This window comes from Salvia miltiorrhiza, chromosome 1 (genome assembly GCF_028751815.1).
Source record: "Salvia miltiorrhiza cultivar Shanhuang (shh) chromosome 1, IMPLAD_Smil_shh, whole genome shotgun sequence".
Classification (NCBI taxonomy): Eukaryota; Viridiplantae; Streptophyta; class Magnoliopsida; order Lamiales; family Lamiaceae; genus Salvia; species Salvia miltiorrhiza.
The window spans coordinates 44,941,712-44,957,397 of record NC_080387.1 but is presented as its reverse complement, the minus strand read 5'-3'; the positions used below and the strand labels follow the sequence as shown (position 1 = coordinate 44,957,397).

Sequence of the window (15,686 nt, the reverse complement as noted above, 5' to 3'; positions counted from 1 at the left end):
GGCGTCTCTCCAAGAGATATTCCCCTTCCCAATAGATCATCAAATACTCCCACTGAATTCTTGTCCACACCATTAGACAAGTTTTCATCCTCTATGTTATTTTGCGATTCTTGAATTTCTTCAAGTTCTATCGTATTGTGACCTTGTTCCTTAGAGACAAAGGTGTCTTCAAGAAACGTCACATTCCGGGAAACAATCACCTTGTGATCACCGGAAACGTAGAAATAATATCCAATTGTTTCCTTAGGATATCCCACAAAATAACATTTCTCACTTTTAGATTCCAACTTATCAGTCATCATTTTCTTAACAAAAGCAGGACATCCCCAGGTCCGCATATGGTTAAGACTTGCCTTTTTGCCACACCATAACTCATATGGTGTTTTCTTAACTGATTTAGAAGGAACTCTATTCAGAATATAAACAGCGGTCTGTAAGGCATGACCCCAAAGGAATAAAGGGAGACTTGCAAAACTCATCATGGATCGAACCATATCTAATAAAGTTCGATTCCTCCTTTCGGATACCCCGTTCATTTGAGGTGTTCCCGGAGGAGTCCAGTCTGACCGAATTCCATGTGATTTTAAGTAATCAAGAAACTCATGGCTTAAGTATTCTCCTCCTCGATCTGATCGAAGAGCCTTTATACTTTTCCCAAGTTGTTTCTCGACTTCTAGCTTAAACTCCTTAAATTTCTCAAAGGCCTCAGATTTGTGCTTCATGAGATACACATATCCATACCTCGAAAAATCATCAGTAAAAGTTATGAAGTACGAATATCCACCTCTTGCTTCTATTGGGAATGGTCCACACACATCTGTGTGAATCAATTCTAGCAAGTCTTTGGCTCGTAACCCCTTCCCAGAAAAAGGTTTCTTAGTCATCTTACCTTTGAGACAGGATTCACAAGCACCATATGACTCAAGGTCAAATGATTTGAGATAGTCTAACTTTCTCAATCTCGCTATCCTGTTCTCATTGATATGACCAAGTCTACAATGCCAAAGATAGGTAGTATTATTCGCATTACTCAGCTTAGGTCGTTTGTTTTGTACATTGAGAATACTCCTTTCACATTCAAGATAATATAAACCATTCAAAAGAGAGGCACTTCCATAAAACAATCCATTAAGGGAAAACGAGCATCTACTGTTTCCAAAATGGAAGGAAAAGCCTTCAATGTCCAACATCGGAATGGAAATAATATTCTTAGAAATAGAAGGAACGAAGTAACAATTACTTAAAACAAGTCTATTTCCCGAAGGAAGATCGAATCTATAAGTCCCCACGCGTTCAAGCAGCAACTCTTGCTCCATTTCCCACGCGTAGATCGACTTCCCCAGGCATCACTTTCTTGGTTTCACTTAGGCCCTGCACATTATTGCAAATGTGTGAGCCACAAGCTGTATCTAATACCCAAGATTGTGAATTATCAATAGACATGTTTATCTCAATGACAAACATACCCGAGCTCATACCCGATGCACCTTGTGCCTTGTATTTCGGGCAGTCTCTCTTCCAGTGCCCCTTTTCATGACAGAATAGGCATTCATCATTTGGCAACTTCGGCCTTTTCATGAGCCCCTCCACCTTTAGGCTTGAAACCAGCATCAAATGCCTTCTTCTGCTTTTTCTTCTGCTTGTACTTCCTTTTGGAAGACGTGGCAGTAGAGCTCACCATGAGCACAGATTTGCCTTTAGAGGTGGAAGACTCATAGGTCTTCAACATGTTAATTATGAAGCTCAGGCAGGCTTGCCTTCGTGCCGTTCATATTGAAGTTCACAATGAAGTTTTCAAATGAGGCAGGCAAAGACTGCAGAATCAGATTGACAGAGACAGTAGCAGGTAGCATCGTTCCAATCGATGCCAACCTCTCAATCAACCCGATCATCTTCAGTACATGATCAGAAACCGGACTCCCTTCCTGAAGCTTACACTTGAAAAGATCTCGGAGTATCTCATACTCCATAGTCTGAGCTTCTGAAGCATACAGACTCTTCAAGTGTTTTAGCATATCATAAGGAAACATGTGTTCGTGTTGCCTCTGTAACTCTGTAGTCATAGAGGACAACATCACACATTGTGCCGATGTTGCATCCTCGACATGCTTCTTGTGAGCAGCTTCATCAAATGATGCATACTCAGCAGACTGCTTGTCAGGAATGACAGTGATTGGGTTGTCCAAGACATACTCAATCTTCTCTAGCCTTAAGACCAGACGCAAGCAACGGAGCCAATCCGTGAAGTTTGACCCAGTCAACTTGTTTGTTTCTATCAAACATTTCAGTGACAAATTCGACATATTATCTGATCAATAATAAAGAAAAGCAAATTAGAAAGAATAAACTATGATCACATTGTATCACTAATCAAACAATGGGCTATCGTATTGATTAGTTCCCACTAATTTTAACATATCTTACGCCCCCAACGTAAAATACGAATTTATAATCCATATAAATCTTAGTGGTTCAAGATCCAAGTCAATATTATGCAGCCTCTGCTTTGCTGATGACTACAATAATATTACTTAGTAGGCCTCTAAGCCAATTGCAACAACAATTTTGCAACTCTTGGTTGATTAATCAAATTAATCTGCGTCCTTAAATCATTCTTGGTCGCTTTGCGTTCCAAAATAATTTAAGTAAGTCAACCCCATCACACGGTGCCAACCTATGAATGAGTCTTGGCCTTGTCGATTTAGAGTATACAATTTTATGTAAATACCCTTGGACGAAAAAGGTTAGGTACTCAAACAATTATGATGGATGACGCGTTTTGTGTTTTACACAAAGACTTATATTTAATGGGGATTTAGCATGTGATACCAATTGCTTATATTTAATATCCAATATTAAATAGCAAAACAATTTCTAGGTGCCGCCTACCCAGGCATATAAAATGCGGACCACACATATTGGGCGCCGCCTACCCAAGATAAATGCGGTCTTTAACTACTATAGTTAAATAATAAGCATAAAATCAAATAGCATGCTTATCACATAAAGACATAAAACCTCTACGAATAAAATCATTAATCAAATTAATATTTTATTCTCTAATTAAATATGGGTTAATCAACTTATATTAATTCTAAATTAATATAAATTTATTTCTATTATTATTAATTCAAAATTAATAACAATAATTTAAATTTATTAATCCAATTAATAAATTAATTCTGAAATTGGGGTTCAATTATTAATTCTAAATTAATAAAAGATTTTTTTTAGGGGCTGTTACAGCCCAACTGGGCCATTTAAATGAAATAAAGGCCCAACCCCTTTCATTAAACAATTTTCGCAGCCCATCAGCCCTAGGCCCAGACCGGGCCCAAACACCCTTGGCCTAAAAACCAATTCAGCAGCTAGGGTTGGAGAAAAGGGATTTGCAGCTGCAACAGCAGCGCCTCTTTCTCCTTCCCATCATCTCGCCCGGAGCAGCAGCCGCCTCCCTCCAATTCTCGTCAGCCCGTCGCCGCCACCAGATCCGCGACGCCGAAGACGTCGCGCGGGCCTCGTCTGACGAAGCCCGCTGGTCGTCAGCACGCTGGAGTTCAAGCCCGCATCGAGGGGAGGCAGTTTTCTGAGGAGGAAGCAGCGGCGCTCTCGCTGCGAGCGCGCAGGTCCGCCGCGCGAGACCACCGCCGGTGCGACGCCTCTCGCGCCGTCTCGCCACCAACACGCCACCCACGCCGTAGTCTCCCACCACCGGACTCCAAGCCCGAGTCAGCGGGATCATTACAGAGGGGCAGCTGCACCTCAGATTGAAGCGCGACGTAGGCGGCGGAAAGCGATCGGGCGCGGCACACCGGCGAGCCCCGACCACCTGCCGCCAACTCGTCTGTCACCCACGCCCTCTGCATCGACGGTGGTCGATGGCAGCAGCAGTGATCCAGCAAAGGTTCGAATGTTGCCCAGCAACAAAAACCCAATTCCAAAACTATCGATTTCAATTCTAATTCGAAAGTCGAAACATATTTCAAAAATTTCGATTTCAAACTGAATTTTCAATTTCAGATTTCTAAAATCACATATTCTTAACCCATAAACAATTAGAACACAATAGCAATTGTAAATCGAGCCCCGGGCTCTGATACCACTGTTGGTTATCCTTGACATCATCTAATGATACGCAGCGGAATATACATTCAAGGATTAGATCTAGATTTACAAATGCATCATGTGTAGAGATAACACACAACGAAAAGAATAACTTACTCGTTGTGTAGTAAGCGTGCGTCTCGATTCTTGCCGTGAATCCATGATTGGGCGTATTTATATGCATTTATTTGGGGAATTTTAGTATGATTTCTATGTTTAATTCGTGTTAAATATTGTCTTTAAATATGAATTATTGTCTTATATGAATTTTTATGGTATTTGATAGGTTTTGGAGAAAAAAGTATTGATTTTGAGAAGAGTTTTGAAGTCGTGAAGCTGTGTGAAGAGGAAGTTGTGCACGTCTGCCGTGCGGGTGTGCCCATTTTGACTGGGTGTGAATTGATTACATGGATTGAAGGCTAAAGTGCCGAGAAATGCTAGGCCACCATGTTTGATTTTGACTGATTTTAATTTAGTTATGTTGCTAAGTAGGCCTTGCGCCACTTTTCTTTTATTTTAAGTTATGAGGATAGACTTTTGTTTTGGTTAGGCCATGCGCCACTTTTTTAATAGTAGAATTAGGTTTGTTTCCTTAGTTATATATATATTAGGAGTGAGTTTGTTTTGAAAGATATATCACAATTCAGACGCCAACTTTGGAGAGCAGCGACTGGATGCAACTTTCAGCAATTAATCAAGTTTTTCGTTCCTTCATCCTTTGCAATTTATTTATTTATTTCTTGTGTTATTTAATTATGTTTTCTAGCTAATTTCGTTTATTCCGGCATCGATTAGGGAAGCACTAGCGAAATTATTCTTTGAGATCTAATTGTTCTTATACTTTATTTTATGCTTGCATCTGCGATTCTCCATGTTTAATGATATTAATTGTTTTAATCCATTAGATAGTTGCAAATATTTATTGGGTTAGAATTAATTATATAGCCAATTGAACCGGCCATCCGTTAATTGTGGTTTAGGTTTGATTAGTGGTAAATTGACACATCAGGGTCAAAGGAAAAGCAGTCTTAATTCAATAATCCTGCGTCAGAGTTTATTGGTTTTGAATCGGGTTTCTCTAGATATTAATGCTATCGGCTCATTAAACCTATAGAGCGTCTCTTACGGTTGTCAGTCGATTAGGGTAGTAATTAGTGAAGCGTCTTCCTGGTTACCGAATAATTAAGGAGAAATAAGATCACGTCAGAAGCGTCTTCGGTGGTTATAACTGGTTTGTTTGCATAATTTAAAGTTATTTTTGCATCGATGATCGGAATAATTGAGCTAGGGTGGACTTAATTGATTGCTGGAATTCTTTTATTAATTGTTGGAATTTTTATTCATCTTTTAGTTAATTGGAAAAATTGGTTTATTCGGATTTTATTTATTTAATTTTAAGTTTAGTATTTTCTATATTTTCTTCTCAAAATTTCGTGGTTACTTTGCAGACTTTAATTAGAGAAATTCTCGCCAGTCCCTTGGGAGACGATTTTGCTTACTGCTGTCTGCGCAAGTGTGGGCATACTGGCTGACTGCCGGATATTTTTGGTGTAAAACGACGCACCAATCCACTACTAAGGTATCCACGTGTATGTCGATTCGATGCAGGAACGATTCCAAGTGCACGATTCAATCGTCAACAGCTAGGAAATCTCCGATTGAAACTATAGTGCTCTCTTAGTGTTTTGCCAAGCAAAAGCTCTAAGCTAATGTTTTGTATCTTATGATTTGTAAGGCCAAACCCCTTATTTATAAGGAAGAAGACAATTCTAAATTGTCTTCTCTTCCTTAGTATTAGAATATATCAAATATATCCTAATCTAGTCCATATTATCTTTCAGTGAAAGCTTATGCAGATCGATTCGAGGAAGATATGGAGATATTCTTGAGAGCCAGAGCTCAAGAGATTGTAGCAGGAGGAATAGTTGTGACTCTTCTTCCCGGTGTGCCTAATCCGGATATTCAGCATTATGTTTGTGTATCGTTTACTTTTATCGAGTCCATCCTCATCGACATGGTCAAAGAGGTACTTTTAATTATCATATATATGTGCTGATTGCAGTAAAAATCATGATCTTTACCATTTAAGGCAATTATTATGATGTACAGGGAGTTTTACCGCAAAGGAAATGGACTCGTTCAACGTTCCTACTTTGTTTCCTTGGATAGAGGATATGAGGAGAGTGGTTGAGAAAAATGGATGTTTCGAAATAGTGAAGATGGAAATGGTGGATGTAACGTTCAAGGTGGAGGCTGAGATGAAAGTAATGAACCTCAGAGCATCAATGGAAGGAACTATGGCGAATCACTTTGGGAAAGAGAGAGTGGAGCAAGTATTCGAGAGGGCTATGCAACAAAAGCTCCGCTTCACTCACATGTTGGATTCAATGGGGGACAAAGTGTTTACTGGTGTACTCTTTGCTGTGCTCAACCGCAAATAACTCTACCAATCCATCTTCTATTTCAATAGCTTCTATGTTGTTAATGTTACTCTTGAAACACTGAGAAACGCACTCCAAAAAAATATTGCTTGAGATTTGCAAGTTCGCATTTATTCACATTTTCTATGTGTCAGGACTCGAGATCGTATTCGTATATACGTTATAGAAAGAATGATGAAAATGGCCACTCGACTTAGTGAAACAAAATACAACCCTCACTTTTATATAGATATTAGAACTCATCCGGTCTTGCATGCGGCGGTCGCACTCCAGTGCGACGGGTCCGCCCCGACCCGCGTCCGACCCGGCCTGTACCCCAGATCCAAAATCCTGAATCTTTTAAAATTATTACATTTGTTTACAATAATTATTACTTTTAATAAACATGAGATATACATTTGTTCGCACAAATGTATACTTATATATATATAAATATAAGTATTTACCTTCATTTAATATAAAGTATTATATTTTCTAAATCATAAATTCTATAATCTAAACCCTAAACCCTGTAACTAAATCCTAAACCTGAACACTAAACCCTAATATGAGTATTTACTTTTATTAGCATAAGATATACATTTGGTCGCACAAATGTATACTTATATTAATCTAAATATTACCTTCATTCAATATAAACAATTATCATATCAATAATTATTTTTCTTATGATAAATTATTTGATCAAATAATAGTGTAATTATTTATGCTTATTAAAAAATAATCATTGTTATAGTAAAAGGTAATATTTGATATGGAGAAATGTAATGTTCAAAAATATTATTTAATTGTAATTATAGTTGTAATAAAATTATTTATTATTATAATAAAAGTAATTATTATTATTATAAAGAAAGATAATGTTTTTTAAAATATTACATTTTTCACAGTAATGAAGTTAACTATTTATATTAACATAAATATACATTTATACGAACAAATGTATATATTATGCTTATTAAAAGTAACAGTTATTATTAACAAATGTAATAATTGGGAGCACAGGTCAAATTCAAGCGGGTCAAGAGCACGGGCTTGGAGCGGGTCGACCCATTAGCACTTGTAGTGACCCGCACTTTTATATATTAAATCCAGTATTTTGTGTTTACTTTTTTTCATCAGTGAATGGAACCGATTATTATCCGGATATGAATTCAGCTTATGATCCTGAATTTATATTATTGAAGCAGTCAGTGATGTTTTTCAAAAGTTATAACTGACTTAGCGAAGTCATGTTATTTATTAAGTGCAATAGAAATATAATTATATTATTAGTTTGTTATTATTACTATTTTTATTTGAGTTGTGGATTTATTTCGGCTTGTGAAGCAAATTAAATCTGCGGATTTAATTTAGATGCTAGTCAAAGAATTAAATCTACGGATTAATTTAGATTTATCCTAAGAGATCTAGAAATCAGATATCAGGCAAATACACAAATCGCATTTCATATTACAGATTTAGAATTTTGAAGCCAAAGGGATTTTATTTATTTGCACCACAACCAACCTAGCTATTACAATACTAACATCTACCTAAACATGAGGATGTTGACTACAAAGAAAGGAAAAGTGTACGTGTGTGCAAAAATCTGCAGCACCCTTCCCTATTCCTTAGCATGCTCTAGCCGCCCAAATCCTCCAACCACCTCAGCCGCAACCTATGACTACACCTCGCAGATACCATTTTGACTCCCTTGTAGTATCAGCCAACAAACTCCATCTTTTAAATCATCAGCCAAGCAATTTCCATTCCACTTCTTCACACGCAAACAAACAGAGAATGATGAGAGAGAATTTTAAATTTCTTAGTTGTAAGAGCTCAAGTGAGCTCCCTTCGCAGGGCCGTTTATTCGCCGACCGGCACTAGGCTCTGAACGAGAAGTGTACTCGTTCCTCCATCTTCAGGCCTACCAAATCAACAATCGAAAGGCCGAAGACTTCTTTGTATTTTTCTTGACCAAAGGCCGCAATATCCTTCGGCGGCCAACGTCGAATTCCCGACTTAGCCACCGGCCAACTTACGGCCTTCGTTTCTCACTATCCTTACGACGGCAAACAGGATCGAGAAACCACAGTGTGTAGCCTGATCTACCTCGCATGAGGAAGACTAAGTCGTAGACCTTCGCGGCTAAACACCACTCGCGGAACGACGCACCAGAAAAACCCCCCGGCGAACAATTCCATTAGTGCTCACTTGGACAGGGGTAAGTTGACGCTATTGTTTTGATGCATTCCCGTTTCTTATATTATGGGAAATTTCTGGGGTATAGATGGGAGTGTGGTGAATATTCGTACAAAGTTTCATGTCATTTGAACTTCGTTTACTACCCTTTTAAAATTCGAGAAGTCTACTGCCCGTATCTGCTGAAACTGTCGTAAGGAAGATGATTAGGTTAATTATTTCAGTAACCATATGTTGATATTTAGCTCTAAACTTTTTATTGTATATATATATATGTTAGCTATCTGCATATAAAATTTGGGTCATTCCGGTAACGTTTGCTATTTTTCAAAAATCTAGACTTTTAGTTGGCAGAAACTGCCGAATCTGGTAGGCGATGGGAAAATCGCTATATCTCTTAAACTACTTGGATTTTTTCAACATACGTTTTTTTCAATTAAACTAGACTCAAAGATGTTTCTAATGATATAAAATTCGACTCCATACGAGTTCGGAGTAAAAGCAGTTTATTAGTTGAAGTTGAGTCTATACAGCTTTGTTGAGATTGAAATGATTCAAAATAATTCATATTAAGGATTTTAAAGTCTTTCTTGTTGATAAAATATCACTTTTAGTTTATAAATGAGCTATTGAGATATATATATATATTGATTGGCATTATTAAATGGGGAAACGAGAAAATCGTTTTTATGTATATAGAATTACTCTTTATTTATAATAGATAAATAACATGAATAATATAAAATGGGATCTCCTACATCCTCAAAGGTACATGAAGTATTTCGATAAGGAAAGAACGATTGTAATGAGTTAGATACAGTCGTTTAAGGAAATATGGGTAGTTAGAGAAAGGAGTGAATAGTTGATTCACTGCATTTGTGTTATATTTTCTATTATTCACTCGAAACCCATGTTTTCGTGTTATCAAAGGTTCAAATAAACAAAAGCACCTGAGTAAACTATCGCGCTAAGGAAACGAGAACTCATTGTCTTAAGTAGCAAAACACTGCAATCAGGTAGGCATTACTCTTTACTATACGTATATAGAGATCCCCTGCGTGTCGTAGGCCTCTTATACGAAATGCATGCATGAGACGACTTAACTGTTTAATTTCAGTTTTATATATCTATCAAACGAATTTACTGTTACATTTGAACAAGATATTTCATTACAAATCATTTGAATGAAATTATTTCAATTGTTGTCTTGCCATAATGTTCAATTTTAGGTATGATATCTATCTGATGTCGGCTTTGCCAGTATGTAATCGAATTCGGGTCTTGAGCAGTGATAGCTATCCTGCCTTGGCTAGTGTACACCAGTGACAGTGAGGTCATCTAGCGGGTTGGCCGGTCAAGTGACCGTGAGAGGTGGCCACCTCTCCGGCACAAAGTTCCAGATATGATAGATTACAAGAGAACTTAGTCTGCAGACGAACTTTAAGAATCACAACTGAACTTAGTAAGCTTGGGCCTTTTTAGCGAAAAACTCCCTTGCTGTACTGTTTATGATGGCATGACAATTTTACAGTTTTGAAGTATGTATTTTTATACTTAGCATACGGGCCCACTGAGTACTTTTGTACTCAGCCCTGCATATATTTCTCAATGTGCAGGTTGAGTAGCTGCCGCATGGTGATGATAGTGACGAGCGGGACTCTTTTTGTCTTATTATGTATTAATGAACTCTAGGGATACATGTCTTCATACATGTAATCAGAACCTTATTCCGCTGCGTACTCAGAAGTTTTATGTATTTTGGCTAAGTCGGAGCTATCCGAAATTGCTAGTTATTTGAGTCTATTACGACCAAACCTCCGCTATTTTATAAATATCCCTTTTGTTAAAAATGAGAAATGCGGATCTTCCTTGTTTGATTATCCCCCTTTCTACCCCGTTTCTAATCTTCCCACCATTAGTCACGGTTTCCCCGGCTTAATTATCCTTAATTAGGGCCGGGGTCGTGACAGAGTGGTATCCCAGAGCGGTTTCATTTGCTCTGAACCCTAGAGTTAACCCATTTTTCTAGTATGATCACTAGTATATATGAGTCAGTCGACTAAAGCTCAACACTTCATCACATCGCCATGCTCAACAGGAGGAGGAAGAACAGCAAAAGACAAAAGCTTTATTTCACGCGAATGCGCAAGTGTTTAATATCCTATTTATGTCTTTTATTAAGAAGATCACTCAATGAATTAGATGCGTTAAGAATGCATGATCACTGTTACGAGAAGAACAATAGAAGCTAGAAACTCAGTTATATTTCACTATAGCCATGGTGAAGTGCAAGAAAGAGAAAGAGAATCCAATGAATGAAAGTAGTGCAAGTGGAAGTGCCACGTACGAATCACTGATGCAGGCATAGTTCTTCATTCAGGTTGTTCACGCGAAACGGAACACCTAATCGACTATTGGCTTATTCGATGATAGTTTAAGTATGATATTGCTTATAGCGATGAGTCGACTTATGTAATCAGTTAGCTAATCCCTAATAAGCTGAGACTCGCTTCTAGCCTCGATTATCACTAGCTATGGCTTGAGGATAACCTTCATGATTCATGTATGAACTTCAGAATTAGACTTACGAGGGGGTCAAAATGCTTTGTATATAATGTTATAATATTACGATTTAAAGCTATCAGCTTTATAGTTTCAGATATTCGGAAACCATTCTACTTATAGTACCTATCGCAATAGATGAGGACATGACCGAGAATCCCTATTGATTACGATCACCTACTACAAATTTGAAGACGAGATGTGATATGGGTAACTAGCAATTTACCAACCATTATGATTGATCATAAAGTTTACGCAAGTGTGTAAGACGAGAGAAGTTCTCGAAGATGGTTTAGAGTTTAATAATAGCTAGAAGCGCCGACAGTGGATCAATGCTGAAACAAATGAATTAAGATTCTAATGAGACCCTAAGGATATACTCAAGATAAGTATACATACCTTAACCTATCGAGGACATCGCCCTCAAGTTAGAACGTCTTGGATTAGGCATTTAGTCTGGTAGCCGGAATGAGAGCATTGACTAAGGTCATTCCATGACTTAGCATTACATATGGAGACACATACCCTATAAAGGTGCTCAGATGAGTAAAAGCTATTTCCTTATTGGAATGCGTGATGATTCAGAAGGTCTTTTGCCAATAACACGGAAGAGTGCTTCAAATTATATGGTTGCATTTCAAACGCTATGTAAAGGAACACTAAGTACTAGAAGTACTACATAAAGATCATTGTAGAGGAAGATTGTTGAGTAAGGTCGAGCCCACCTTATTTTTGCCTATAAAAGATGTTTAAGGATGCATTAAACTAGGAGCAGACTCCAAGTTTGAGAAGCTCTAGAATATTCTCAAGGACATGTTCAAGATGTTAAGAAGAAAGTGGTGATTTTAGACCCAAATAACATTTTGCACGCAAAATGAACAAGAGTTGCCAAGTTCGGAAAAGTATTTCCGAGTGACTGAGAAGTAGGTTGTGTCGGACCTGGCCAGTCCACATGGCCAAAATCTCAGTAGTCGTCATATATGGGTCTTTAAACCTATATATTTTAAACCTTCATCTGAAAAGCAAACGGGTTCAGACTATTAGGTCCTTTCGTTTCGACCTTTCAGTCAATTCATTTCTATACCCTATGGTTATTCATTTTCAATTGTTTGGCAAAATTATTGAAACACTTTGCCTAATTGCCATTTGTTGATTTGAATCATTGCGATCTACTAGCTGTTGGTAGATTTCTGTAACCCAAGGACAAACAGATACTCATCAGATTAAATCAGTCAACACGTATGCTTAACCCAAGGGTCAAGCACGTAATGCATAAGACAATCTCTTGTGCATTTAGTAGGACCTTATTTGTGTATTTCGAAAAACGATGATCATTTCGATGCTTTTGTATGCCCCTATGTTGGCTTAGTTATTTTGACTAGTATTAGTACGGAAACGCTGGGTTAATAGGGCATTTTGGAACTGAGCTCTTTCAATGATAAATTTGCAAGATAGCCAGTTCATCATGTATAATGCTTGAATAGATCACCATATCTATATTCAAATGTTGATGAAATGAAAGTCCTCATTGATACTAATTTCCATGTCTATGTAGCGACCCTATCAGTCTTTTGCGGCAAGTCACTTCTGCTATGTTATTTATATACTTTCATTGAGATAAGTATGAGGGAGATTTTGAGAATCAAGAAAATGATTTCAAAACGACGATATGCATATGTGTATTACATTGGTGACCATAATGTCGACTCATCGGAATGCCAACAAAGCAAAGGCGTCCGAGAGAAGGGGAAATAATTCCCTGAGATGATGGAAGAGGCCCAATACCAGGGCTAGAACAAAACATGGCCTCACCACCCATACAACTAGAACATAGAATAGAAGAACTATTCTTATGACAAAGTCCACTTGTCTTCAGTGGGACAAGAGATCCGGCCAAGCTGAGACATATGTACGAAAGATGGAGCGCATTTTCAGCTTTTTCGCTGCAATGACCAAGAGCGCTTAACTTGCGTGCCCTTTTTAGCTGACTGGGTCAGCTAATTCCTGGTGGAAAGCAAGAATGAAAACAATGGCAGCCGAGCGAGCAGTTAGAAAATCTGACTTGAGGATAATTCAAGGTGGGCATATATGATAAGTATATACCCCAAAGCTATCGCAAGAAGAAGAAAAGTGGATTTTACAATCTAAAGTAGGAAAAGATGACGTTAACTCAGTATGGTGGAATGTTCTGCGACATGTCGAGATATGCGCCAGAACAAATGGATACAAATGAGAAAATGACTAAGAATTATGTGTTAATCTAAGACACGAGATCAGGAAGGCTTAGGCAAGCCAGAGGGATTTATTTACATAGAATTATAGCAGAACGATAGACATTCAAGCAGCAATGTCGAGAGAAAGATCAGTAACGACGCGTATGCCAACACCTCCACATGCACAAACTCAGAACTTTTGAGGAAGAATAAAATGGAATAGCAGTAACAATTATGAAGCGGAGAAGACGCCATGGCAGAAACAATCATCCCAACAACAAGGTTACGCAAGCCAGAGTACTCCTAAACAGGTAGGGGATAACCAGCAGAGGATCCTGCCCCGCCCAAAACAAAAACCATGGGAGACTCTGCAAGATTGGTAATGATGGTTGTTGCACAGCAGCTGGAAGGGGCATTATGCAAACCGTTGCCCGAAGAAGCAACAAAGGACGGGTCTCAAGCTAAACTCGCCTGTTTAGGCTTCGCATTTGCAAGCAATCCAAGCTTTGCCCCAACCACACCAAGAGTAGTAGCCACACCAACAACAACAATAACACATATGTGCTTGAGCTTAAAGCTGAGCATAAATTCACTCAAAGCTATGGTGAATAACTTGTATGTTATACCAATGGGAGACATTGGCGTAATCTTAGGAGTGGATTAGCTAGCTGTGAACCAAACTACCATCATTTGCAACAAAAGACAAATTTCTTTTTGACCCCTTGGAAATGAACTGACAGTTTCCCATGGAATCAGCATGAGCAAGAGGGAGGCAATCATCTCCACCCTCGACGCAATAAAGATGATAAGGAAAGAATATTCGGACTACCTTGTGTATTTTCATGGAGAACAAGGAACCGAGAAAAGCATTAGAGACGTGACAATCGAATGAGAATTTCTTGATGTTTCCTGAAGATCTCGCCGATGTGCAATCGTTCTTTTCGAAAAAGGAAAATTGGCACATTGAGAATGTGTATAGACTATAAAGAGTTGAACAAGGAGACATTCAAGAACAAGTACCCCTGTCGAGGATAAATGACCTTTTCGATCAGGTCAGAGGAGTGACTGTATTCTTAAAGATAGACCTAAGGATTGGGTATCATCAACTAAAGATTTGGTCAGAGGATGTACCTAAGATGGCCTTCTGAATTAGATATAGCCATTATGAGTTCGTAGTGGTGTCATTCGGATTGACTAATGCACCAGTCGTGTTCATGGATCTCATGAACCGAGTGTTTCATCTATCCTTAGACAAATTTGTCATAATTTTCAGAGATGATGTCTTGATCTACTCGAAAAAAAAAAACAAGAAAGACCATGAAAACACTTGAGAATTGTCTTAAAAACGTTGAAAACATAGCGTCTCTATGCCAAGTCCAACGAATGTGAATTTTGGCTCAATGAAGTCACATTTTTGGGACATATTATCTCATGAGAAGGGATCAGAGTGGGTCCTGACAACAACAAATTGTACACAAATAGTGATCGCCTACTAACCCTAAGAAGATCAAGAGTTTCTTGGGATTAGCAAGTTACTATAGGAGATTCGTAGAAGGATTTTTTTTAAAAAGACCCACGACGCAACTACTCAAGAAATGAATCAAATTTTCTTGGACAGAAGGATGTGAGAAAAGATTTTAAGAGCTCAATGAGAAGTTAACCACTGCACCAGCGTTAGCTGTTCCAACGACTGACAAAGAATAAGTGAATTATGTATACACGTCCAAGAAAGTACTCGGTTGCGTGTTAACACAAGAAGGAAGAGTGATAGCATACGCATCATGAAAGCTTAGAGCACATGAATTGAACTATCCAACTCATGATCTAGAATTAGTTGTAGTAGAGACACCACTTATATGGATTTAGATGTGAGATGTTCACAAACCATAAAAGTTTGAAATTTTTTTTTTGAACAAATGAATCTTAACATGAGACAGATGAGATGGCTCGAACTAGTAAAAGACTATGGCGGTGCTAATAACTATCGCCCAGTCAAAGCTAACATGGTAGTTGATGCCTTGAGTCATAAGACTCAATTTAAGTTGGGATCTCTCCTCACTCGGGATGAGTGACTCATGAAGGATTTTTGTAGAATAAGTTTAGAAGTTGTTTAACCACCAGAATCTGTAGAAGGGATTATCGCAACGATGGTAGTAACGCTCGATTAAGGAAGAAAGATTTT

General features: G+C 38.1%; 2 protein-coding genes across 2 annotated transcripts; one reads left to right on the top strand and one right to left on the bottom strand.

Moving 5' to 3' along the window:
• Positions 1-1,730: 1,730 nt before the first annotated feature.
• On the bottom strand, positions 1,731-2,303 carry LOC131008672 (uncharacterized). The gene has a single exon (XM_057935645.1). It carries the CDS (start codon positions 2,301-2,303, stop codon positions 1,731-1,733), a length of 573 nt encoding a protein of 190 aa, XP_057791628.1.
• Positions 2,304-5,977: 3,674 nt separating this feature from the next.
• Positions 5,978-6,545, top strand: LOC131008665 (loganic acid O-methyltransferase-like). Its single transcript, XM_057935632.1, has 2 exons — positions 5,978-6,130; positions 6,231-6,545. Exons 1-2 carry the CDS (start codon positions 5,978-5,980, stop codon positions 6,543-6,545), a joined length of 468 nt encoding a protein of 155 aa, XP_057791615.1.
• Positions 6,546-15,686: the final 9,141 nt, after the last annotated feature.

Excerpts from the sequence above, each read along its gene's own strand:
- LOC131008665 (XM_057935632.1), top strand. The coding sequence starts at position 5,978 with ATGGAGATATTCTTGAGAGCCAGAGCTCAAGAGATTGTAGCAGGAGGA. Across the intron at positions 6,131-6,230 it reads TCATCGACATGGTCAAAGAG|GAAATGGACTCGTTCAACGT; the intron begins GTACTTTTAATT and ends TTTACCGCAAAG.
- LOC131008672 (XM_057935645.1), bottom strand. The coding sequence starts at position 2,303 with ATGTCGAATTTGTCACTGAAATGTTTGATAGAAACAAACAAGTTGACT.